At 58.3% G+C, this 26,204-nt stretch overlaps 1 protein-coding gene across 6 annotated transcripts; it reads left to right on the top strand.

Annotated features, from left to right (window-relative positions):
- The first annotated feature begins 1,157 nt into the window (after nt 1–1,157).
- SRL (sarcalumenin) lies at nt 1,158–25,562 on the top strand. 6 transcript variants are annotated; one of them, XM_063171241.1, is made up of 8 exons: nt 1,206–1,266; nt 8,673–9,650; nt 11,183–11,278; nt 12,169–12,264; nt 15,496–15,531; nt 20,296–20,412; nt 21,116–21,349; nt 21,930–25,562. In XM_063171241.1, the coding sequence occupies exons 1-8, from the start codon at nt 1,206–1,208 to the stop codon at nt 22,739–22,741; spliced, it is 2,430 nt and encodes an 809-aa protein (XP_063027311.1). In that variant the 3' UTR covers nt 22,742–25,562. The 6 variants fall into 6 exon arrangements, with proteins under 6 accessions (XP_063027314.1, XP_063027315.1, XP_063027311.1 ...); XM_063171240.1 differs by having other exon boundaries at nt 11,180–11,278; XM_063171244.1 differs by lacking the exon at nt 8,673–9,650 and having other exon boundaries at nt 1,158–1,266; nt 11,180–11,278.
- The last annotated feature ends 642 nt before the right edge of the window (nt 25,563–26,204 follow it).

The raw sequence follows: 26,204 nt of genomic DNA, 5'->3' as shown, positions 1-26,204 counted from the left end.
GGCTGTGTTTAAAGGCTCAGCCCTGCCAGTGCTGCCCACACGTGATGGGCACATCGGGGCTCAGCTCAGTGCTGAGGTGCAGGTGGGGACGTCTGGGCTGCCTTTAATGAGGCCACACAGCTGAGGGGAGCTGGGGTCAGGCTTTGTGTCCCCCTTGCCCAGGGATGGGGTATCCATCTCTCCATGGAGCTGACTATGACTCGGGGCACTCACTGCTCTCCATGTGTTCTTGGGGGGAGGCAGCCCTCTTTTCCCATGGAGCACCCAGCTCTCAGCATCCTCCCGTGGCTGTGGGTCCCTCTCACTGCCCCTCCACTCCATGGCCATCCGTGGTGTCCAGCCAAGGGCTGGCTCCTGCCTGCTCTGAGCCATCACCCCCTGCTCCACACCACTGCCCTTTACCACCCCCATCTTGGGTTCAGGGGCTCCCCCTGCTCCCACTCTTGGGGAACTGTTGTTTGCCACCTTCCCTTAAAAAAGCTGGGTCACAGCCCCCCCAGAATGGCTCCTGCCCTGAGGGAGCCCAAGGGTCAAGTGCCATGGCCAGGCTCTGGGGACAGCACTGGGAGGCTGCTCTGTATGAGCAAGGGTGCCAGGTGCACTGGTGACATTGTGCCCTGTGCCACGCTGCCAGTGCAGTGACAGTGGGGACACCTTCAGGGTGGCAGGAACACGGCCTGTTTCCTTTGGGGTCTATGGCATTGCCTGGAGTTGGTGACCTGTGGTGGCTGGAGGGGACACCAAACCAGCCCAGGACACGGTGCTTGGGGACAGCCACCTTTGGGGACAGATGAGGACACTGCAGGGCGGTGGTGCTCATCTCTCCCTGTCCACAAAGCCCAGAAGGAGCTGAGGCAGCCCAAGGAGCCGTGCTACCCCACACGAGCAGGATTCTGCATGGGGACAGTCCAGAGGAGCCCTGCAGGAATTCACTCAAATAAAGAGGAGAGGCACCCGCTTCTCCTCTCACTGGGACAGGGCCCGAACAAGCAGCGCCATCCCCACGCCTGGAGGTGCCCCGTGCCCTGGCATCCCTGACAGGAGCCATTCCCAGCGCTGTGTCCCCTCGCTGTCCCCATGGCCAGGGCCCCTGGCAGCGGAGGAGCGGCGGCAGCGGCAGCATCTGTGCGGGCAGCTGCCGGCCCTGCCCCGCGCCGCCCGTATAAATAGAGGCAGCGAGCGGCAGGGAGCTCCTGGCAGCCACCATGAAGGGCCTCAACCTGCTCTGCTGCTGCGTGGCCTCGCTGCTGCTCCTCGGCACCGCAGGTACGGCCACACGCCGGGCTGGGGCACCCCGGGGGCTGGGGGTGCCCCAGGGCTGGGGGGCTGGCAGGGTTATGGGGTCTCTGTGGGGCTGGGGGTACCCTTGGGGCTGTGGGGACTCTGTGGGTACCTCTGCGTGCCCGGGCTTATGGGGTCCCCACAGGGCTGTGGGTGCCCTTGGGGCTGTGGTAACCCCTCAGGGCTGGCAGGTCCCCATGGAGCTGGGGGTCCCCATAGAGCTGGGTGTCCCCATGGGGCTGGGGGTGCCTGTGGGGCTGTGGGGTCCTGCAGGGCTGTGGGAACCCCAAGGGGCTCTGGGGTCCCTGTAGGGCTGCAGGTGCCCATGGGGCCGTGGATGTCTGTGGGGCTGTGGGTACCTACAGGGGGTGCCTGTGGGGGCAGGGCTGCCCGTGGGGCTGTGAGCACCTCTGGGACTCTGGGTGCCTGTAGGCTGCAGTACCTGTGGGTCTGTGGGAGTCTGTGGGGGTCCTGTAGGGTTGCAGGCAGAATTGTGGGTGCCTGTGGGACTGAGAGAGGCTCTGGGGCACCCAGCGAGCTCGACCTGGAGCAGGGCAGGGTGGCAGGGGCACAGCGGGCCGGGCTCCCCAGCAGCTATTCCATGGCTGCAGAACCATCTCAAAATGTGCAGGGAAACATGTTGGGGGGCTGTGGACAGGAGGGGAAGGCGGGAGGTGCAGATTGGGGTCCCTGTTACAGAGCCACGCTGAGCACAGGGGCCGCGCTGCCGCTGCCATGCCTTGCGGCCGTGTCACCTGCGGCTGCCGTGGTGGTTGATTTAGGACTGTGACGAGGGGTGGGGGGCTCTGAGGACCCCGGATCCCCCTCCCCGGGCTGTGCCATCCCCGCTCCTCACGGCGCTGCCCGGCCGGGTGTCCCCGGGGCGGCGCGGCATCGCTGGTACCCTTGCTTGCCCTTGAGTTAATTTGGGCTGGTTCTGTGCCTGGCCGCGCTCCGGCGGCCGCGCAGCCGGGAGCGGGGCTGCTAAGAATGGAAACAGCCGTGTAAGGGGACACTGAGCCCGGCACCCCCCCGGGCACCGCCGCGGCCCCGCGCGGCCACCGCAGCTGCCGCTGCCAGCGCCCGGCACCCCCGGCCCCGCCGAGTTTTGGCCTTTTAAGGGCATCTTGGGCCCTTCTCGGCAATGAATGGGTTTGGGGGCCGGCGACACACCCCGACAGAGGTGGGGTGACCTCCGTGGGGCTGCGGGTGCAGTGTGTGCAGGGGGGTTGGGAAGGTGTTCTGCCGGCATGGATGGTGGCTGATGCCACTCCAAGCGGGGTTGGTGGCCTTGTGGGACATCAGGAGCTTGTGTCCATGGTGGGTGACCACCAGCCTAGTCTTGGTTTGGCTGAGGCTGGCATGGCACAGCACTGGGATCCCCTATCCCAGAGGAGGCTCTGGGGGCAGGAGGCACATGAGGGTCTGGCAGCCCCAGGACCAGCTCTGAGGGGTCCCCCAAGTTTATTGGGGGTTTATTGAGGGCCACCTGTTTATTGATGGTCACCTGTTTATTGAGGGTCACGTATTTCACCCCAGTACTGTAGGTTTCCAAAAAAGCTCTAAGCACTGGCATGTCTCCTGCCCATGCTTCTGCTCCTCAGAGAGCAGTGGGATTTGCAGGATGAGTTCTGCTTTTCCTTTGGTGCCAAGCTGAACTCTCAGACCCGGATCCTTTGGGGTGCAGGAAGTGGCTTGGAGGGGAGTTTTTTTCCATTTTTGGGACATGTCTCCCATTCAGCCCTGTTGGCACCTGTGGGGATCCCACAGGGCTGTGGGGCTGCAGGTGCCCGTGGGAAGAGAAGGGGTGAAAGTCCAGTGAAGAACCAGGGGCTTCATTGAAACATCATGGCAAGGTGTGGTTCCTTGGGTTTAGTGGCACGTGGGGCTGCCAGGACCCTGCCACCATTCCCAGAGGCTGGGGGTGGGAATTGCCCTGTGCCTGTGCCCTTACAGCCCCAGCTGAGGCAGCTCATTGCACACAGGGCTGGGGCTGGCAGAGCTCCCTGGGTTGCTGGAGCCTGGCAGGGAGCAGCACCCACTGTGGGGCTGGGCAGGGGCTCATGGTGAGGGCACTCACCCGATTCACCATCTGCTCCTGCCCTCAGGCAGAGCCCAGCCATCCCTTCCAGGCTGGGTGGCCCCTGTGGCCACCAGCAATGGGCTACAGGGCAGTGCCCAGACACTTTGCCCTGGGCATCCCTTGGCTCTGCAGCCATCATGGGTTTGAGTGGGAGGGCAATTCCAGGCTGTGCCATCACCGCCTCTGAGCTGAGAGAGGACTTGGGGAAAGCCCTGGCACAGTGGTGTCCTCCTGCAAGGCACTGCAGGGCTGGCACAGACCCCTCCTGGTGACAGCAGAGGGGTCTGTGCCAGCCTCAGCTCCTGGGAGTCCCTGTCCTGCCTCATCCTGGAAGGTGTCACCCCAGGGTGAGCTCCAGCACCACCTTCTCGTGGCATCCTGGGGTGTTCTCCACCACCTTGGAATGTGTCACTTTGGGGTGGGCTCCACCTCCCAGGCCAGAACATCTTGGGAGCAGGACTGTGACACCTTGTGTGGGCTCAGGGCCCTGGGCACAGCAGCCATGGGGACACCTCACCCTGACCATCCCAGGCCAATGGCCCCACAGTAACCAACCTGCCCAGAGGTGGGCACCTCTGTGTCCCAGGGACTCCTCTCTGGACTTGTTCCACCCTCCAGCACCAGCACAGCCATGGGCAGCACTGCAATGGGTGTGTGTGAGACAAGGGGCTTGTGGTGCCTCGGGTGTGCTGGGTGCTTGTGCCACCTACATCCCTGTCACACCCCTGGTGCCTCACCCCAAGGACACCCTGGGCCCTGTGTGTGCCCATCTTACTCCCAAGTTGTTGGCTGACCAAAGCAAGGCAGATGCCAGGCAGGGTGGCTCTGCTGTGGCACCCTCCCTCTCAGTGTGTAGGTGACATCCAGCAGGGCAGGAAGGCCAGGAGACCTCGCTTGTGCATGGCCCTGGTGGCACAGAGATGCCAGCAGGTCTCTGTGGGCTGGCATCAGGCTGGGAGGGCCGTGCCATGCCCAAGGACAGCACTCTTGCCATGTTCCCCTGTGTCCCACTCGCCAAGCTGGTGAAATCCCAGCCTGGCCACTGGGTCAGGGTGACCAATTTGCTTCTGGAATTGCTGTTCCCCGAGCTCTGCAGGAATAGCAGCAGCCCGGGGCTGTGCAGGGCTCCACAGAGCTATTTCCAGCTCATGGGGACATTTCCCTTGTCAGTGCCTGCTGGAGAGAGCCCTGAGCTCCTGTGCTGGTGGGGCTGCAGGGGAGGCTTGGGCAGGCACCCCGAGCTAGGATGGGGTGCTGGCAGTGGCAGCATGGCCCTGGTGCCAGCTGGGCACCCTTGGGTCACACAGCTCTGGGTACACTGCAGAAAAGGGCTCAGAGCTGTGTGGCCCTGTCCATGTGCTGGTGTCACCATGGGCTGGTGTCCCCAGTGCTGCCACCCCCAGGGCTGAGCCCCTCACTCAGCATGGCCAGGCAGGGTCTGCCCCCACATTCCCATGGCTTTGGGGATCTTGTGGGACATCAACCATTAGAATCCAGGCTGGCAAGTCCAAGGAATGCTTGGGATGACCCAAGGAAGGATGGGGAGCCAGGAGGTCTGGCCTTGAATGGACAGATGTCCCTCAGGGGACAGCCCTGGGGTGGGTTGGTGAAGCCTCCCATGGCTGGAGGCCAGGAGCAGTGAAAGCTCTTGGACACCCTTCCTCTGGAAGAAGGAGCCCTTCCAGCCCCAGCCATGCCCAGCAGGTCCCTTGGGTCCACCAGCACTGCTCCAAGCTGCAAAGGGACACTGCAGGTGGATGTTCCTCGATACACAGAGTGACATCTGCCTGTGCCAAAATACCTGACGTGTCCTGGCCCTCTGCTCACTGATGACCCAGATCTCCTCAGGCAGGAAGCAGCAGGTGCTTCATCTCCCACCTTCCTCATCTTCGTGTCTTCTGCAAGTCAGGGTTCAGGGTCCCTTACAGACCTTGAGGGTGGGCAGACAGTGCAAGGAACACCCTGCAGCAGTGATTCCCTATTTTAATCTCTATTCAGAAAGCTCCAAGTCTGGTTTTAATCCATTTGGTAGCTCCTGGTGATGTTTCTTTACCATATACTAATAAAAATATAATTTTGTTCTATTCAACCATTTACAGAAATCAAATAACTTCATAACATTTTTAGCTAAACTTAAAATTTTCTGTACAAATGAGGTCAAGTTAGTTTGACAAAAGTGTTTCCTGCACTTCCTTCTGCATTGGAAACCCGGAATATATTTGCTTTATGCTGGTTTTTTGGGATCATGAAGCTTCTGGGATGTGATGATGTGTCTGGGCATCCTGGGTTTTGGAGTGCACAAAGATCTGGAGAGCCAACCCCATCCTCAAGCCTCATCCTTGTGCCTGTGTCCTCTGGGCTGCTTGAACCCTCATGGGACGCTTCCCTTTGGAGGTATTGGCTCCAAGTGGAGCCGGGGCCGGGCTCCCCCTGCTCTGAGGGCTGGGCTGGAGGAGCCCTGGGGTGATGACCCTGAGCAAGAGGGAAGAGCCTGGAGAGAAGGGACATCACTGCCAAAAGGGGTCTCACAGGAAAGGAGGGGTCTGCACCAGGTCCTGCTGGAAAATCCAGGAACTCCCTGACAGCTTCTTTGTGTCCAGTCAGTTTCCACGAGGTTTTAAAGGGTTTTGCCAGAATAAAGGCAGTGTTCGATATTTGGGATACAAGGTCCTGCCAAGACCCCCCCGGGAGGACACGGGGAGCACAGGACTTGCAGGAGCCGGTGGATAAACCCGCAGGGAAGCAGGGATGGGGAGCCGGGCAGGGGAAGGGGGCGTGTGAAAAGCCATCCCCGCAGCCCTGCCATCGCCGGCCCCACGCTCACGGCTCCGGTTTCTGCTGGAGGGGGAGAGTGTCCCTCCAGGGCCACCTGTGCCCATCTGTCCCTTCTCCCCGTCCTCCTGGAGGACCCGTTTTGCTGTCAGATCGCTGCTGTTCCGTTCGATGCCGCGCAGGGATGGAGGGGACCCCGCGACGTCCAGCCATCCCCTCCTTCCCGCACGGGCTGGTCTGGCTGCAAACCCGCCACGGCACCCTGTGCCACCCAGAACCGCGCCCTGGGGCTCCATCCCCGCTGTCACCACCTAAAAAAGTGTCCCCTGGCAGCTCGTAACGCTCCCAGCACGAGAAAGGGGCGGCAGCGGCAATTCAAGCCTCACAGAGAGGCCAAGTCCCCGAGGGGAAAACGGCGAGGTCTCCTCTGCGATGCCACCCATCTGCTTGGCACAATGCAAGGTGCGAACACGGGGAGCCCCGGTGTCACTCGACACCCACGGGGGCCCCCAGGTGGGGACGTCACCCCGGGCTGGCGGCGGGGGCTGCTCCTCCCGGTGCCCCGGTGCCCCGTACAGTTGCCGTGCTGTATTTTTAGCCTGCCGAGGGTGTTAAGCCCGTAACCTTCGGCCCATTTTGCGCTCATCGGGCCGCCATGTGCAGGTCAGCACAATTCACCCTGGATCGGGCGGCCATGTAGGGGAAACAGGGAGAAGGAGGTGGAGAGGGGACAGGGACTTTCTGTCAGAGCTTGAAGGTCACAGGAAATGAAGCCCGTGAGCAGCACGGGGCAGGGACATCCCCATCGGAGCCCTGGGGATATTTCCCTTTTTTCCTCGAGGGAGGGCTCGTGGTGGGCACTGGCGTTGCTGTTGTGCCAGGCCATGGTGGGTGATGGCTCAGAGGGGGCACACAGAGCCCAGATAAAGCCCTGAGGACTCTCAGGGTCTCCTCTGCCCGGTCCTGCCCTCCTCCTCTGCTTTGACCATCACTCCTCTCCCAGCTCTCCAGGTCACCAGCTATTTTGGGGCCAAACTGAGAATATCCCATCAGCTGAGGGGACCCTCTAATGACTCGGGCTGGTTCCCAGACCACCAGAGCCAGGCAGGGCCATGTTGGACCCAGCCACTCAGGGCTTCCAGGTCAAATATAAATATTTCATTTCAAGAGGCTCCTGCAGTGTCCCAGGGGTCTTGTAGGAAGGTGACCTGAAGGAGCAGGGTGGAAGGGAGGGGTGTGGGTGTTGCCCACAGCCATCTCCCTCCATCTGGGAGCTGGGCTGGGTGCCTGGAGGCACCTGTGAGCTGCTGCCAGCAGAGGACAGGGAGGTCAGAGGCCAGAGCAAGGGTGACCTGTGCATCCAGTTTGGGCAGGGTGAGGGGCTGTGGCAGCGGCTGCAGCTCTGCTGTGCCAGGGAACCAAGAGCCACTGGCAACGAGGGCAGGCTTGGGGCAGCCTGCCCTTGCCAGTGCCCGCTGCTGGCATGGCACGAGCCTCCCAATGTGACCTGATCCCAGCTCACAGCCCCACCAGTGCCACGGAGGTAAAACCACCCCCTGGCATCCCCAGGGCAAACTGGGCTGAGGGGTCCCACACTGACCCCAGCCCAGCTCCTCCTGTGCTCGGCCCTGTGGCCAAGCCCAGTGAGCTCCAATTTTGGCAAAATCCTGCTGGACACAGTCCTGTGGCTCCTGCATGGACATGGAGCAGGAGCCAGAGCACAGCACTGGCCGTGCCCCTCTCCTCCTGCAGCCTGGATAGAGGTGGCCTTTTTCCCTGCTTGGCTCCTGCTTGCCAGCTGGAGTACAAAGGAATTATTTTCCTCTGAAACGCTCCCCTGGCATGAGACGTTTGGGGGGATTATTTAGACTAGCAGCAACTGTTTGTAACAGAGACAGTATAGCCGTGATCTTTTATTTTTGGCACCTGCTGACTGATGTTAAATTGCAGTTGGAGCCTATGGAAAATACGGATGGATTCTCCTGGGCCACACAGCACACTCATTGTGTCCCCAGCAGCAGCACGGCGTGGCACATGCTTTCCTAGTGAAGGGACACTTACAATAAATAGCTCCTCAGCCCCGTGGCCAGGGTTAGGCAGATTCCCATGCTGGGCAGCCCCTCATGCCAGGAAGCCCCTTCCTCCTCCTCCTCCCCCTCACTTCACCATCCACCTTGGCTGGTGGGATGTTCTCTGGAGTCAGGGCTGGGGAAGGACCCTTTTAACCTGCCAAGTGCCCACAGCCCCTCAAAATTTGCCATTTTTACTCCTTTCCCCATCTTTAGGGCAGCTTTGCCACCTTCCTGCAGTGCTTTGGGGTGGGCAGCCCCAGTGCCAGGCAGCCAGGGCTGGTGGAGCTATAGAGCCCCTGCCAGCTCCGCTTTGCCCCCACAAACACCTTTGCACCCAACTTCTTGCGACAGGGACAGAAAATTGAGCTGGAGAAGGCTTAGGGAAGAGTTGAAACCTCTTGGTAGCAGCCACAGCTCAGGGCCCTGGCAGGTGTGGGACTGACTGAGCTGTTCTCATCGTTTAGAGCCACGCAGCCCCGGCACGGGCCATGGGGATGGTGCTGCCCAGAGCCCCCCGCCCGGCACGGAGCCCCCGCTGCAGGACAAGGCACACGATGGCAGCCCTGAGGAGGAGCAAGACAGCAGCACTGCCAGTGCCTCCATGCCTGGTGTCACCGAGGAGGGACACGGAGAGGGGGAGGAAGAGCCAACGGGCGGCCTGAGGAGGGGCCTGGGGCCAGGGGACAGCCAGACAGAGGAGAGCAGCAAGGAGCAGGGCCAGGAAGAACAGAGCTCAGGGGAGGAATCTCTGGCAGCTCATTGTGGAGGAAACCATGGGCCTGGCACACAAGATGACATCCATGCCCAGGAGGATGAGGAGCCTGGCGCAGAGAAAGGAGGCTCTGAGGAGGAAGGGCAGCCAGGGGAAGAGGAAACAGAGGAGCCAAGAGCAGCATCTGCTCCTGAGGGAGAGGGGGAAAGGGATGAGCAGAGCTCAGAGGAAGATGATGAGCAAGGAGAGTCTGAGGAAGGTGAACACGAGGAGTCTGAGGTAGATGGAGACAAGGAAGAGTCTGAAGAGGGAGAGTCTGAGGAGGAGAAAGAGTCTGATGAAGATGGTGACAGGCCAGAGAATGAATCTGGAGAGAATGACAAGGAAGGAGCCGGCACTTCCAACAAAAAGAACCACAGCAAACCAGCAGCTGCTGGCACAGGAGAAGCCAGGGATGGCCCTGCCAGCTGCCATCACCCACCCTGTGGGGATGCAGCAGAAGACCCACCAGCAGCAGTGGAAGACTCGCCAGCAGCAGAAGATCCGCCAGCAGCAGTGGAAAACCCACCAATGGTGGAAGATCCACCAGCAAAAGAAGACCCACCAGTAACAGAAGACCCACCAAGAGCAGAGGATGACCCTCCAGCAGCAGCAGACCCCCCTGCAGACAAGACCCCACTGGCAGGAACAGAGGTCCCCAGCACCACCGAGACCCAGCACAGCCAGATAGGTTGGAGTCTTTTCTTGTGGGTGTGCTGTGGCAGCAGGAGTGACCTCCCATCAACCCGGCGGAGCTGAGCTTGGCACATTAAACCTGCCCTAGTGCATGGCCCTCTCCTAACGCTTCTGCTTCCCCGCCCGCCCTAACAGCGCCCGGCGTGGGCAGCGAGGCCGCAGCAGGATGCCCAACACACGGGCACTCATCGCAGTGGTGCCTGCGCTGACTGATGTTCCCTTCTCGCCACTCCAAGTCCATGATTTCTCCTCAGGGATGTGGACAGGGATAAAATGTTTAACCTCCAGGCCCCTTTCAGCACTCGCAGATCTCTTAAAGACTCTTTATCCACCAGCCGGGCTCTTGGCTTGGCCAGGGGCAGGATGCTCCTGGGACGGATGGTGGGGCTCTCAGGATTGTGGGGCTCATCTCCACCAGTTCTTGGCTAGTAGGGAAGGTGTGAAGAACTAATCCAGGCCAATGAGCTGCTGAGGCACAGCCCTGCTCAGTCAGTGAAAGGCTAACTAGGGGAAAGGGACACCCTCCACCACAATTTCCTAGAATTATTTGTAGACTTTGGCCCACAGGTTGGGCAGGGACCTTTGGACCCAGATTAGTATTTTTGTTGTTTTCATCTGTAATGTCCCAGCTCAAAAAGCCTCCCATTTTACCCAAAAGACAAATCCAGTTTGGTCTCTGTGTCTTCACTTGGCAGGTCAAAAGGTTTTCCTCAGCCCAACACTCAGTAGATGCTCAACACAGTCTCAGGGCTTAGTGGCGCCCTGCTTGATCCTGCTGTCCCCAAACCCCTGCTACAGTCCAACCCCAAAAAGCTCTTGGAAGTTCCTGGTGTGCCAGCACCTCCATGGCAAGGCCACCATTGTTTCCCTGTTTTGGGGACAGTGGGGTGCCTCCCCCAGTGGAGGCAGCTGCCTCATGCTCCTCATGCGTGGCACGGAGCCATGAGGAACAGGGCGCTGCGCAGAGGGCAGGGGAACATGGGGACAGAGGTGGGGTGGGAGAACTGGGAGGGAACAGCCCCACTGGCAAAGGCAGGGCAGGCTGGCCTGTCCCCCAAGAGCCAGAGGCAGCCCCAGCCTGGGACCCCATGTCTCCAGGTTTCTGGGGGAGTGGGCAGCACCCAGCCTGCAGCCGGGGCCGAGCCCACGGAGCCACAGCTGCCGGGGGAAGCACCAGGGCCCCGCTGGGCAGCAGCTGCCGCGTGCTCGTGCTACATCCCAGCCCCGGGAGCCCCTTCCAGGCACATCCTTCACATTCCCCACGAGCAGCCAGCCCCTCCTCGGAGCCAAGCAGTTGCCCATGACACTTCCCCCAGCAGGCAGAGCCCTGGCAGCCTCCAGGAGCCTGTGCTGAAGGGAGAGCGCGCGGCATGCCGAGGGTGACAGCGGCTGCCGTGGGCATGGCGTGCCCGCAGGCTCGGGGTGTGTGTGCTCCCCGTGCCCTCTCCCTGGCAGTCGCTTGTGTGAGCTCCTGGGTGGGTTCCCCACTCCAGCAGTAACAGGTCTCCTTGTTTTCTCCTCCAGAAGAGGTTGAAGATGCCAGCGAGCCGACCAAGCGCGACCGGTCCCACTTGGAGAACACCCTGAAGCTCAATGAGGAGAAACCTGCCGATGATGTCTCAGGTGAGGAGGCCGTGCATGTCCTGCACTAAGGCCATGGACAGGATTTTCCTTCTCTTGTGTTTTGATTTTAACCTTGCTTCTTGCAGGTCTAGTAATGCCAGATTTTCAATAACAGCCCTTTGGCTGCTCGTGGGCTACTGTATTTTAGGTATTTTAAGGACATCACTGAGGGCATACAAGAATTAGGAGGGTATAGAGGCTGGAAGATGCAGACAGTGAATCAGGCACATCCCTGCTCAAAGAAACCTGGAGCAACTTGTGACAAAGGGTTGGGATTTTTATTCCAACTATATACTGGGTTTTGCTGCTCTAAGGTTTGCTCCTGCTGGCCCCACTGGCAGTTTGGGCTGGAAAGGCAGTGATAAGAGATACTGTGGAGAAAGCTTCTCCTCTTTTCTAACAAGCAGCTCTGGGGCCATGCCAGGGGCCCCTGGCACCATAGTGGAGGGCTTTTTGGGACTGTGGGTGTTGTGTGCTAAACAGCACTGAGGAAAGGTGCTCCTTCCATCAGCTGCTGGGAGCAGATGGGGACAGTGCCCAGTGGAAAACATTAGTGGGGGAGAGGCATCAAAATCCTAGAACAGTTTGGGTTGGGAGAGATGGTGAAGAACATCTCATCCCACTCCTCTGCCATGAGCAGGACATTTTCCACAGACCAGGCTGCTCCAAGCCCTGTCCAACCTGGCCTTGGACACTTCCAGGGATTCAGGCGCAGCCACAGCTGCTCTGGGCAAAATGTGTGGCTGGGATCAGTTTGGCCAATATTTCAGCTGTAAGCCAAGTCCCTTGATCCATGACTGGGCCACCCTTGGGACCTGCATGGCCCCAGGAGGGTCTCACCCAGCCTGGTGGGGCTTGCCTCTCACCTGCCCACCTGCTTCGCCCCCCAGGAGTATTGCAGCGGCTGAGGAAGATCTACCACTCCTCCATCAAGCCCCTGGAGCACTCCTATAGATACAACGAGCTGAGGCAGCATGAGATCACAGGTAATGCCACGGGCACTGGGGTCTCCAGCACCAGCAGGTCCTTGGGATGCAGATAACAGCACACAGAGCAGATCATGGCAGCCTCGGATTGTGTGTCCTCCTTTGCAGCTTCCCAGGGAGTCCATGAACACGCTGGGCTTAGAGGCCATGCCCTAGTGAACCCAGCAGCAGGAATTCCTGCCTCTGCCTCAGCCCATCTGCTGTCAGGGCCATCTGTGTGGGCTGAGCACTGAGCCCTGCCTGCCTCGGGTCTCCCACCTGCTCAGCATCAATGCCCTGTACCCCTGCCAAGCAGAGATCATGGCCCAATGAAACAGGCTTGGCAAGGAAGCTCAGGACCTCTCAAGGCTGGGGATGAGCTTCCTGGGGGTGGCAGGAGCTGGCATCCTTCCTGCTGGGTACAGGACACAGACATGTGGGCAGGGTGTTCCTCAAGCTCCACAGCCTTCACTCATCCTGAGAGTTGGAGTTTCCAGCCCTTGGCAATCTCAGACATGTTGCATGGGGTGAGCAGGTCCCTGTGGCCCCTGGCATGGTGTGGGCTGAGCCAGGTCACACATGTGTTCCTCCACAAGAGGAAAGTGCAGCCCTGTCCCAAGATGCTTACAAGATACAGGAAGTGCTTGTGACCCAAGAAACACCAGCAGCCTCATTTTCCAAGCACAGATGGATCAAACCCAAGTCTGACTTCCTTGTTCATTGCAATAATTCTCCTCTGAGTATCTATTCAAGCACAGGAGCCAGGGCCAGATATCTCCTGAGTATCCAAGGGCTGCTGGAATCCCTGCTGTCAATGTCCCAGGACTTCATGCCCATGTCGCCCTCCTGCCAAGGCCCTGAAGTTGTCCTCCTCATCCTGCAGCTCTGCCTGCCTCCCCAGTGTCCAGGCCCATCCTCCTGGAGCCATGCCCTCCCTTCTGTTGAGGCAGGACTGGGATACACCCTGGGATGCACCCTCTCCACAGATCTTTCTTCTACAGCTGGCCTTGCTCCACCAGCACACAGGTGCTGTGAGGTCACACCAGGTGCCCACACTCAGCTGGGACACATCCATGTAGAGCAGAACTCTGGCTCTCCAGGCATCCCTCCTGCTTTCCAGGCATCCCTCCTGCAACTCCTGAGTCTGGGTCAGACATTCTCTAAGCAGGCTTGGACATCTCCCTACCCTGCCAGGCCATCTCCAGTGTACAGCCAGTGTGGAGCACAAGGAAGTTACCCTGTTGAGGGGGTGATTGAGCATCACAACGTGTCCAGATTGTCACCCCATGTCTGCTGGCCTGTCCCCTGGCAACACCCCAACTTCTTCTCCAAGCTGCTCTGGTGTTTGATGTTTGCTGTCAGTTCAGCCTGGGACACAGTTCAGGAGGATGTTTGGGGTTACAGGGGCAGCTGGTGGGCTCTAACCCCCCTTTGCTGTTCACAGCCAGAGGATGCAGCCCCCAGCCACAATTTCCAGCCCTCAGGATGTCCTACCCTACCCTTAATCCCTCCAATGCCCAAGCAGCCACTTCCCTGCTCTCCTTTTGTGAGGAAACAAGTGTTTAAGTGTTCCCCAGGCTCCTGCTGGCATTCTCAGCTCCTGAGGTTCACCATTGACCCTGTTGTTTTCCCAGCTTCTCTCAAATCCAGCTCCTGAGCAGGACTCACCTTGGACAGCAGGTCCTGGTGTTCCTCCTGGCCTCACCTCAACACTCCATGGCCTGTTCCACCTCACTGTGAGGAGCAGCCACCCCTCAGGCTGACAGTCCCCAGGTCAGGTCCCAGCACACAGCTGTGTCCTGTGACCCTGGAGCTGTTGACCCACAGTCCCCTCCTGGCCCCCAGGGAAGGGCACAGGGATGCTGCACTGCCTCCAGTCCTTGTCTCAGCTGTGAGACATCCTGGCCATGCTCCCCTCCAAAAAATTTGTACATACACCAAACTTCTTGAATGATCTGTGACAGCCCAGCCATCCCCTGGCACGCAGAGCCCTCTCTAGAAACCTCCAGCTCAGCAGTTTGCCTTTCATACCCACAGATCCAGCCTTCCCCAGCCCTCATTAGCAGTGTAATCAGAGAAACCTGCACATTAGTTACAGGGTTGGCCCAGGGAACTCTCTTGACCTTGGAGGGCAGGTGAGGACACGGTGGAGCTCAGGGAGCCTTCTCAACACTTTCCCTGCACAGTGCCCGTGTCCTGAGCGGGTTCATCCCATCAGTGCTGTCCCTGCAGGCTGGGAGGTGCTCCCAGCTCCCCCTGTGCCCCCTCTCCGTGGTGGGGGGAGGCTGGAGGGCACAGAGCTGCCGGCTCAGCTGGCTGGGAGGAGCAGGACAGCTGGGGGAGCTTTGGGGCAGGCCTGTCATGGAATATGTGTGACCTTTGGAGGTGTAAACCAATATAGAGGGGTGCCGTGGCAAGCACCCTGGCCCCTCCATTACGTGGCAGCCTTCCATTTTGTCTCCCTTCCCATCAGCTCCTCTCACTGCAGTGTAATCCAAAGAGCTCCTCTGCTCCCCACAACATGTGAGAACTCCCATGGAGTCCTGTGGGAGCTGTGGCTGTCACCATCAATTCTGACTTGTCAGGGTGCATCTCAGAAAGCTCCCACACACCCTCTGCTTCAGCCTGGCAGATGCCATTTCCTTCTCCCTGCCTGCCACCCTCCCGCCTCCCTGCTCTGCCATCCCACGTGGATGCAGACGTGCTCTGCCTGGGTCCAACTCTGTGCCTGGAGGGACTATCCCTAGCTGAGGGTGAGGGATTCTCCCAATCCAGCCATGGAAAGCTTGCTGTGAGGTCACACCGGGTGTTGGTGCATGCTGGTGACCCTAATTACTGATGTATGCTAATTAGCAAGTGTCCCTGTGTAGAGAACGACCTCCCAGATGCCGTCACCAGCCACAGGGGCTGGGTCCGGGTGACCCTCTCACTGGGGTTGTCAGGACATTGCTGGGTCGGTGGCTGTCTAACCCTGGCTTGTTGGGCTCCGTGTGCTCGGTGGGTGATGCCAGGGAAGGCAACAACCCCGCAGAGCAGGAGCTGGGGATGCAAAGCCACATCTCCACCCTGCAGGGCAGACAGGGGTTCAGTGCTTGTCCTGGGAGCTGCAGGCTGCTCCCAGGCTGTAACTCCTCGTCTCCTGCGGGGAATGTGGCAATCGGTTCCCTCCTTGTCCTGGAGCATTCCCGGGCTGTCGCATCCCTCCTCGGACTCACGGTTCCTTTTCTCTCTCCCCGTGTCCCTCGCTAACAGCTTACCCCGGACGCACCCTGGGCTCCTCGGCCACAGGTTGGTATCGCCGCCTGCTCCCTGCATGCTGCCGGCACTGCTCCGCTCTGCCTCCGCTCTCCAGCTTCCCCGGGCTCCTGGGGAATGCCCGGGCACCGAGCAGGGCACTGCTCCGCTCTGTGCTGCCCTGCAGCTTCCCCGGGCTCCTGGGGAATGAATGCCGGGGCACCAAGCAGGGCACTGCTCCGCTCTGCCTCCGCTCTCCAGCTTCCCCGTGCTCCTGGGGAATGCCCGGGCACCAAGCAGGGCACTGCTCTGCTCTGCTCTGCGCTGCCCTGCGGCACCTCCGGGCTCCTGGGGAATGAATGCCCGGGCACCGAGCAGGGCTGTACCCGCCATCCCCACCGGGACAGTGTCCCCAGCCCCTCCAGAGCCCGCACTTGTCCCAGCCTGACAGTGTGTCCTGACAGTGCCCTTCCCTCCAGTCCTCACCTCGCTCAGGCTCTGACACCTTTCCCTCTTGGTTTACGACCGAGAGGGAGAATATTCCTCAGGCCAGGGTTCAAAGGTGTTTCTGGTAGCCCTGTGAGAGGGAGACGAGCCTCCCTTTCTCAGTCTGGAGAAAGGGAGGCTCAGGAGGGACCTTCTCATTCTCAGCTCTCTGACAGGAGGATGGAGCCAGGTAGGGGCCGGGCCCACTCCCAGGGAACAAGGGACATAACAAGAAGAAATGGCCTCAAATTTCACCTGAGGAAGCTTGGAAATATTGGGAAAATTTCTTCAGAGAAAGGGCTGTCAGACCCCGGCACAGCTGCTCAGGGCAGTGGTGGGGTCCCTAATCCTGGGGGGATTTAAAAGCCCTCTGGATATGACACTTGGGGACATGAGACAGTGGTGGCCTTGGCAGTGCTGCAGGAACATTTAGAATTGGTCATCTTAGAAGGTTTTTCCAACCTAAAGTATTCTGTGATTGTATGTGTTGGACCTTTAGGTTGATCTCTCACCCACGGCATGAACTGGAGCAGCCCAGATGACAGCTCCCCTATAGAGGGGATCTCTTCCCACCCTTCACCCTCCTACGTGAGAAACTTTCCTGAATGTCCACCCCAGATCCCACAGCAGCTGTCCCAGTAACACGGGCTGGCCCCTGCCCAGCTGAAGCCCGAGCTGGCTCCTCTCCCTGCCTATCCTGCTCAGGGTGTGCTGCCAGGTCCCCCAGGAGGATCAGGAGATGGGACACAGTCCAAGAAATGCCAGCCAACACCCAGCCCTTCCCCTGGGCCTGGTGCTCAGCCACGGGAACAATGTTCCCGCAGGGAAATCCCATCTCGTGTCCCTGCTGTCCTGCCCACGGCCACGCTGCCACACTCAGCCAAGCCAGGCTCCTTTGGGCACGGCCACACTGAGCCCTGCCAGTGCCTGGAGAGCCCCTGGCTCCCTGCAGTGCCAGTGTGGCAGCAGTGCAGAGGGCTGGGGCTATTTATAGCATATTCCGATAGCTGCCTTATCTCATCTCGGGCTCAGGCGCTCGCACACGTGCTGCCAGGGTGGGCACAGCCTGGGGGCACACGGGGAGGCACAGGCTGCCTCAGCCACGTGGGCTGGGCCCTCTGGCTGTGGGCACACGTGTTGCCAGGGTACTCGTGGATTTGGAAGCTTTGGGAGCAAGGGGTGCCCTCCAAGGGTTGCTGGATCCATGCCATGGGCACATGGCCGGTGGTGTTTGTGGCACAGGGTGGGACAGAAGCGTGGGTGATGCTGGGAGAGTCCCCAGGTGTTCCAGCCTTCCTGGTGGTTTGAGGACAAAGAAGAGCTTGGTGCCTGTGGCTCAGTAGGAACCAGGATAGGAAGGAGGTTTTGCTAGGTCCTCTGCTTTGCTCAGCATCCTCAGGACAGACTTGTGCTTGGGGGAGAGGCCACACCAGGCACATCTGCTGGGCTTAAGGACAAGGGGAGACAAAGCCTTGCCCAGCATTAATCATAGAATTATGGAATGATTTGGGTTGGAAAGGACCTTAAAGCCCATCTAGTTCCACCCCCTGTCATGGACAGGGACACCTTCCCCTAATCCCAGGCTGCACCAAGACCCATTCAACCTGGCCTTGGACACTTCAATGGATCCAGGGGCAGCCACAGCTTCTCTGGGCAACCTGAGCCAGGGCCTCCCCACCCTCCCAGGGAAGAATTTCCACAGCTTCTCTGGACAACCCGAGCCAGGGCCTCCCCACCCTCACAGGGAAGAATTTCTTCCTAAATCCCATTGAACCCTGCCCTTTCTCACTGCGAGGCCATTTCCCTGTGCCTTGTCACTCCAGACCCTCATCCAAAGTCTCTCTCCAGCTCGCTTGGATCTCCTTTAGTCACTGGAAGGGGCTCTAAGTTCTCCCCAGAGCTGTCTCTTCTCCACCCCAGAGCAGCAGTGCTTCCAACCAAGGGCAACCTGGCACTGCCACATGGCAAAACCTCACAGAAAGCACTGTCACTGCTCTAGGAAAAAAAAAATCTACTTGGACAGCCGAACTGCTCCTGTGCCCAGAGCTGAGGAGCCCAAGCAGACCCAGGCTCTGCGGAGGGATGAGCTTGAGGCTCGTCTGTGCTTGAGCTGAGAGCGAGCAGCCACAGGGTGGCTGGAGAGAGCCGCTGTGACGGAGCTGCCGCCATCCCCGCCCGGCCGGCAGCGAGCCCGGCTCCTTTCTGCTGTCCGGGCCGTCAGGCTGACCCGAACTGCTGCTGACAGACATGGGGACACAGCAGGGACAGATGCCAGGCCAGCACCCTCCCGCCTGGGAGATGCTCCCTCTCTCCCAGGGAATCCATGCCCGGCCTCACATCCTCGCAGCTCCTGCACTGCCTGCAGAGTTGCAGCGCCTGGCACTGCCCACACAGCCCGTGGGGGGCACAGAGCTGCTCGAGGGGCTGTGGGTGACCAGCCAGGGGGGCTGCCCATCTCGCTGCCCGCCTTGGCTCTGTGCAGCAAAGCTGGAGCTCACAGGTGCCCACATTCACACAGTCACACCTGGCCAGGGCTGTGTTATGAAAGAGCACACAGGGACCCACCCCAAACCTCTGGCACAACATCACAGGGATAATGGTAATAATAACAACCATCCTAACCTAATTAAAGCTGGCAAGAGAGCAGAGCAGCGGCGACAGAGCAGCAGAGGAATGATTAATAATGAGAGGCCAAGGTTTCAACACTTGTTTTGGTCCCACGTGAGAAGACAAGGCTGGATTCCTGCAGCTGCCAGGCAGGGAGTAGGGTGCAGGAAGAGCCATGCATTCCCTGCTTCAGAGGTGCTGCTTTGTGAAGGAGGGCTGAGCTGTATGGATGCAGCAGTGCCCCGTGGAGAGATGTCCCAGCCCATTCCCTTCCCCAGAGGTGACAGAGCGAGCCTGTGATGGGCAGGTACAGCAGGAGCAGGTTGGAATGTTCTCCCCAGATCCTGCTCCCATGGGCAGATGGGTTCAGTGTGAAGCTGCCATACAGTGCCCTCCAGCACCCTCGGGGCAGGAGCTCAGCACCAGGGGGGCTTTGTGGTTTCCCCCACCTTGGAAATGGATCCCTGGCTTGCTGGAATGCTGCTGGCTCCTGCAAGGTGGCAACCATGGAGCACCAAGGGCTCTCATCTGCCTCATGGAAAATAGTTCTGCCGTAGGCATGGAGATGAAGAGAAGGTGCTGAGGGCAGCACAGTTTGATCAGGGCATCTCCTTGCCTTGGGCTATGGGGAAAGGCCCTGCTCCAGCTGAGACAGCAGCTCCCAGTTCATCTGGTGTCATCCATCCCCTAGCTGAACTCCTGCTAGCAACAACAGGATGGACCCTGAGCATAGGATGGGGTTGGTTTTCACCAACGGGAACTCACCCAGTTTACTTCCATTCTTGTCCTGTTTATTCTTGTCCTGCTTCAGACTCACAGGCTCCTGTGTGTCCTGGGCACAGCTTGAGGGCTGGCACAGGCCCTGAGCTCCTCTGGCTCCACCAGCTGCCTACCTGGGCTCCTGGGGGTTGGGGGCTCGAGCAGTGTGGTCACAAGCTGATTGCATGAGTCCTGTTTGAGCAGAGAATGCTCCTGGGGGGGCTGGCTGCGTGTGTCCAGGGACCTCTGTGCTCCTGGACTGATGGCATGGCACGGGGACAGGTCACCATCCTCATGGAGAAAACTGTGTGACTTGAAAAACACAGGATGGGGGCTATAGCTCACACTCCTTTTGCCTTTCCCCAAGCCCAAAGCGGGGTTTTGGCCTCCCCACACCCAGCTGGAGCCTCGCACCCAGCTCACACCCAGGCAGTGACCCCCTGCTCGGCCGGAGGGTCGGGAGGCACAGCCCAGGGGTAGATCCCAGTGAGGGCATGGTGGAAAGGCTTGCAGGCAGCTGGCTCGAGGCTCGCACCGCGCTTCCCAAGCCCTGCGCCGCTGCTCCGGAGCCCACGGCAGCTCCCTGCGCACGGGGCCCGGCATGGGGCCCTCCTCCTCGGCACGGCCCGTGCTTTGCGGCGGCTGCCTTCAAACAACACCCCCAGCCCGCAGCCAGCCCCGCACTCACCCGGCTAAACCTGAAACAAACCGAGACAAGGCTTTAAACACCCTCCGTAGTCTAAGAAGGGCTAAAGCTCGAGGGGGGCTCTGCCGCAGAGCACGGGCCCGTCCCGCTGCCTTGGCTGGCGAATGGCTGCTGGCGGCCCCGGGGCGGCTGATCCCCCTGATCCCCCGGCAGCAGCACCGCGCCGCTCACATGGGATGCTCGTTACAGCCGCGAGTTCATCGCACGGCGGCGACGGCTATTGTTCCTTCACTTCCTCTTGTTATTTCCCCTCTCCGCAGATGGGGAGATCACTTCCAAGCCTATGGTGCTATTCCTGGGACCGTGGAGCGTCGGCAAATCTTCCATGATAAACTACCTCCTGGGGCTGGACAACACTCCCTACCAGCTCTACACAGGTACCACACTCACTGCTTTGCCAAGGGGGTGCTGACACCTGCATTTCCACATTCCTGCAGTCGGCAATTCCCAGCCGTGTGTCTTCAATCCCTCCTTACAGCCGGGAGGTTGGGATCTGCTCCATGACACCTGGCTGTGGTGCCATGTGGAGGGAGAGGTTCCCCATCACAGCCTGTCCACCCTTGCAAGGGTGGAGGAGAACATGTCTCCCACAACATCCTCATCCTGCAGCACAGGGCTCACAGCTCCCAACACCAAACCCATGAGCAGCAGTCATGTCAAAAGGGCAGCTCAAAAGGGCTTTCTCTTCTCCCCATCCCTCCTCACATGCAGCCAGCTAATTCGCCCTCCCAGGAGAAATGCCATTACCCCTCGTTCCTTCCTGCTCCCACGGATGTCATCTCACAGCTAAGAGCAAATGTCCATGGCCAGATCAGTGCTGTGGTAATGAGAGCTTCCAGGAGATGGTTCTCCATGACACCTTGTGCAGTCAGGCCACTTCCAGAGAAACCAGTCCCCACAGAAAACAACCCCATGACGTCTTCCCAAGAAGTCAGAGCAGGAATTTCATGCTGTTTGCCTTGTCCCTGCACCTTGAGAAGCATGCAATGCTCTCAATGCTCCCAGCCTCAGGCCAGCCCTGTTGTGTCCATAGCCTGGCATGGATTTCATGCCTCTGCTGCTCCTCTCGTTGCTGCACAGGGGCAGAACCCACCACCTCCGAGTTCACTGTCATCATGCACGGCCCCAAGCTGAAGACCATCGAGGGCATCGTGATGGCTGCTGACAGCGCCCGCTCCTTCTCACCCCTGGAGAAGTTTGGGCAGAACTTCTTGGAGAAGCTGATTGGCATTGAGGTCCCCCACAAACTCCTGGAGCGAGTCACCTTCGTGGACACGCCGGGCATCATTGAAAACCGCAAGCAGCAAGAAAGAGGTAGGGGTTCACTGGGTTCATCTAAGGGACCCCAGAAAAGATGCTGTGATGATCTGAGGTGACAAAGGTGGCTGAAGCACAATGGAGTCCTGACACAGCACAGGCTGCCCACGACAGTGGTGGAGTCACCATCCCTTGGGGGGATTTAAAAGATGTATGGATGTGGCACTTGGGGACATGGTTTACTGGTGGCCATGGCAGTGCATGGAATGGTTGGACTCAATGATCTTAGAGCACCTTCCCAACCATAATGATTCTCTGATCCTGTGATTCAGTATCTGCTCACAGGAACATCAGGAACCTGTGGTCAGGAGCAGGGAGGAGGAGGGTCTGGAGATAAGGGTGATAGAGACAGGCAGTCACAGGCCCAGACACCCATGGATGGCTTTTTGTGCCAAGAAGCTCCAAAGTGTTTTTAGCATGTGAGAAAAAGGCTCTAGGCTACAAGGGAAGACCACTGTGCCTCACAACCCATGCAGCCAAATGGGGACTGAGGCACAGCAGGCTCACAGCAGGTTTATCAATCCCCTTGATGAAGGGACTCATCCTGCATTGGATTTCTCTGTTTCCTCTCCTCAAGGTTACCCATTCAATGACGTGTGCCAGTGGTTCATCGACAGAGCTGATCTCATCTTTGTTGTCTTTGACCCCACGAAGCTGGATGTGGGCTTGGAGTTGGAGATGCTGTTTCGTCAGCTGAAGGGCCGCGAGTCTCAGATCCGAATCATCCTGAACAAAGCTGACAGCCTCGCTACCCAGGAGCTGATGAGAGTCTATGGTGCCTTGTTCTGGAGCTTGGCTCCTCTCATCAATGTCACAGAGCCGCCCAGGGTGTACGTTAGCTCCTTCTGGCCCCATGACTACCATCCAGAAACCCACAGAGACCTGTTCCTCAAAGAAGAGATATCACTCCTGGAAGATCTCAACCAGGTGATTGAGAACAGGATGGAGAACAAGATTGCCTTCATCCGCCAGCACGCCATCCGGGTGCGCATCCACGCCCTGCTGGTCGATCGCTATCTCCAGACCTACAAGGACAAAATGACCTTCTTTAGCGATGGAGAACTGGTATTCAGGGACATTGTGGAAGATCCTGACAGGTTCTATATCTTTAAATCCATTCTGGCAAAGACCAATGTCAGCAAATTTGACCTCCCCAACCGTGAGGCTTACAAGGACTTCTTTGGCATCAATCCCATCACCAGTTTTAAGCTGCTATCTCAGCAGTGTTCCTACATGGGAGGGTGTTTCCTAGAGAAGATCGAGAAGGCCATCACCCGTGAGCTTCCTGATCTCTTGGGAAGCATCGGCTTGGGGAAGAAGCCCAATGTCCTCTCCTGCGACGTCACTGGCTGTGGCGAAACCCCAAAGAATCGCTACAGGAAGCCCTAAGGTGATCCACAACCCAACTGTCCACATGTTCCTACTGGTGAATGAGCTTATGTCTTATCTGTCCAAGAAGCCGTGGTTTGTTAACCCTTTGAGTGCCGCGCTGGCAAAGGCTACCGTACGATGAGGACTTTTGAGTCATTGACGTTGATGGCAGGGGAAGATGGGTGGGCATAAGGAAGAGAATAAAAACTGTGAATTCCTGACATTTTATCTTTGTTCTTTTGAGTAGAAGGCAATGTTTAAGCTGTAAGTATGAGCAATGCATGGGCAGGACTGCAGCTGCTTTTCCACTGGTGCCAAGAGTGCATGAAGAGGAATTTCAACCTCTGCATCCCCAAAGCCATGAGGGAATGAGAACAAGGACACAGCTTGAGAACACAGGGGAGAGCAGTGACACACTAACCCAGGCATCACCGGGAGCACTGGTCAAGGAAAGAGAAGCCATGTCCCAGCTGTTGTTTTCAGGCACAAACCTGCTACAAATCTCAGCAAATATTGATCTTGTTTTTATTTCCGAGACCTCTAGGTCACCTGGTGAGTTCTGTTTTCACTTGACAGCTCAGTTGATTTTCTGCAGCCTTCATGTGAGTGTTCGACTTAAGAAGGAGCATTTGAAGGGACACTTGTAGCTCCAGACAGGCAGCTGTGATGGGATTTGCAAGTCCATGGCAAAGGAAGAAACGGAGTGGAAAGGAGCAGCCATCACTGGCTGAGCTGTGCTGGAGGAGGAGGGCCAGCACCCCAAACCAGATGGTCCCACAAGGAGATGTGAGCAGGGTTTCCTTCCCTGGACCAGCACAGAAGAAGGCACTTCATGCTTATGTGTGTCATTAACCTCAAAACCCATGCTAGCAAGTCTTGTCTTTAGACCAGCAGGGCTCCAAGGGTGAGGGTTTGGCAGTTTGCCTTGTTGAAGTCCATGTTGCTCTTTTCTCAGTCAGCCCTCCGTGGTTTTGTGCTCTGTGGAGGGAGGCAGGAAGGGGGGTCATTAGCTGTGAAGTTAAAAAGGTCACATCCCTTTTGCCTACCTGCTGATCTGTCCTCCCCAGGACAGTCCAGGCAGGTTTCTGGGGATTGCTTTCCAAACTCCTCCCTTTTTAGCCATTTGTTGGCTCGTCTCTGAGCATCGGTGCTCAGTCCTGAAGGAGTATTGCTTTGGAAGCACCCGAGCAGGGTGAAGTTCCCCATGGACATCTGACCTTGAAACTTGGCCCTCATGGACAGCATTGCTGTCTGCCAAGCTGAGCCCAAACCAACCAGGTGATAGATGTCATCCTGGATGGAAAACCGGCACCTTCAAACCCACCAAGAACCTGCTGAAAGTCCTTCCTCCTGCCAAACACCCACAGCAAGCACTGCTCTCCAGGAAACCTCTGGAGAAAAGGGACAGAAGCAAGAGGACATGGAGATGCTGGCTAAAGCAATAAAAAGGCAAAAGGAATGAAAGAGGGAAAGAGAAAGCTGGGAATGGAAGGCTGTGTTGTGATGGGGAGGGTGTGAAGGGCATCTCCACATGTGCAACAGGAAGTGAGCTAAGGCAGGAGGCCTGGGAGAACTCCATGTCCCCCAGACACTGCAATGAAGTCGTGCCCTTGAGTCCAGGTGAGTCTGAGGGGATGCTGCTGCAGGGACTTGAATGTTCCTGGCCTCTGCTTCAAGGTAGGACTTGACATTTGAAATAATGAAGCTGAGACCGAAATCTACGTCCAAGCACAGGGCAGGGCGTGGTTCAGGAAGAAGGATTTTGCCTGCAGTGCAGAGGGAGCAGAGATGCAAGGGAAGGCAAGCAGTGCCAGGGAGGGCAGCACCCAGAGCAGTGTGGAGAGAAGGGATGTGCTTGTGAGGTCTCAAACCTGCCCCATTGCTGCTGCCCCTCTGCTGTAATTCCTTCTTTCTTGTCCATGATCCCATTGCTCATCAGTTTTCCTCTCCATCTGTCGTTCACTCTCCTCTGTTGGACTGGTCTGCATGGTTTTTTGAGAGCTAATGGAATAGAATCACCACGAGAAACTGGCTGATGTTGTCACCGTTCCTGCTATCACACTGTGTGTCATTGTCACAGAAAGCAAAGGCCTTTAAACATTTCTGTTTGCAAGCACTGTATTGCACCATCTCTTTCCTAGTTCTTCTGTCACCCTAAAGCCCATGGGGTACCCAGGGAAAGGCCCCCTGCCCCACAAGAAGTATTGACCTTGAAGGCACTGAAGTGCTCTCAGGCCACTCCCATCATTCTCTCCACCCTTTCTCTGGTTTCCTTTTGCTTTATCTTCCAGCCCTCATTGCCTCCTCTCCTCCCTTCCTCTTCCCTGCAGCACCTGCACGCCCTGTGCAAAGCCTTGGTGCCTGTGTGCTGGATGGGCTCCCCCATGACAGCCAAAACCCTTTTCCCCCCCAGTATGGTTCTTTTGGGTTCCCCTTCCAAAGCCCTGGCATTGGGGGTCTGCTCCCTGTGGCACACACTGACCCAGCTCCGTGCTGCCTCAGGGAGATGCCACCACTGAGATGCCTCCTCTCCCACGGATCCAGGTGGCTGTCAGTCCCAAGAGGATTGCAGTTCCCAGCCCAGTTCTCACTGAGCTTTCTCAGGAGACCTCTGGGAATCTGGGAGTGGAAAAATGGGGAGCAGGGAGACATTTTCATTCTGCTGAGAAACTCAAACCTCCCCAGAATTTGGGGGAGTTGAACATCTTGCCTAAGAGCTTCATGGGAGGGAGGGAGCTGGGACACAGGCCCTGTAGATGCCCGTGATCATGTGCATTGGGATAAAACTGTCAGCTTGAACATCAGCCTGTCTAATAAAACCTGATATTTTCCAAACACACTCCCTGGAGATGCTTGTTTTGTTTCTCTTCCTGGTATGGGAGACAGCACTGGGATTGGGGTGGATGAGGGGGTGCAGCTGCAGGGAGCAAGGCAGGAACTCCCATCTCCTTCCCTGCACCCCAGCTTTGGCCTCTGTCCCTTGCACACGACCTGCCAGCCATGCCTGAGGCATTTGGCTGCTTTTCCAACCTGTCTCCTTGTGCCATACAGGCAAAGCAAACCCCAACCCCTTTGCTTTGTGCCTCAGGGCAGTGTGATCCTCCCTGGTGAGACAGATCCCACGTGCCTCAGCACATGCTGTCAGGGCACCATGACAGAAGGCAGGGGTCAAGGACCATGGAGGAGAACCCAGGATTGGGGATCACAGCAGAGGGCAGGGTTGGGGATCATGGAGGGAGGCAGGGATTTGAGGAGCTTGGACGAGGACAGAGGGGTTGGGATCCCAGCAGAGGGCAGGGGGTCAGGTATCATGGAGGAAAGAGGGAGGTTTGTCCTTCTCCATGGATGTCTCCCTGCTCCCCTTTTTTCTTCCATGGGGGAGGACAGAGGGGTTGGGGACCATAGAGGAGGACAGGGCTTTGGGGACCATGGAGGAGGGCAGGAGTGCAGTACCATAGAGGAGGACAGGATGCCATCAAGG

The sequence above is a fragment of the Melospiza melodia genome, chromosome 18, assembly GCF_035770615.1.
Source record: "Melospiza melodia melodia isolate bMelMel2 chromosome 18, bMelMel2.pri, whole genome shotgun sequence".
NCBI lineage: Eukaryota > Metazoa > Chordata > Aves > Passeriformes > Passerellidae > Melospiza > Melospiza melodia.
The sequence above is the reverse complement of the archived record's forward strand: the minus strand, read 5'-3'. Positions and strand labels throughout refer to the sequence as shown.

What these genes read in the sequence shown, in the direction of transcription:
- SRL (XM_063171240.1), top strand. Translation starts at nt 1,206, where the DNA reads ATGAAGGGCCTCAACCTGCTCTGCTGCTGCGTGGCCTCGCTGCTGCTC. An exon ending in GACCCAGCACAGCCAGATAG is followed by an intron (nt 9,651 to 11,179) that starts GTTGGAGTCTTT and finishes TTTCTCCTCCAG; the next exon opens with AAGAGGTTGAAGATGCCAGC. An exon ending in CCTGGGCTCCTCGGCCACAG is followed by an intron (nt 15,532 to 20,295) that starts GTTGGTATCGCC and finishes CCCTCTCCGCAG; the next exon opens with ATGGGGAGATCACTTCCAAG.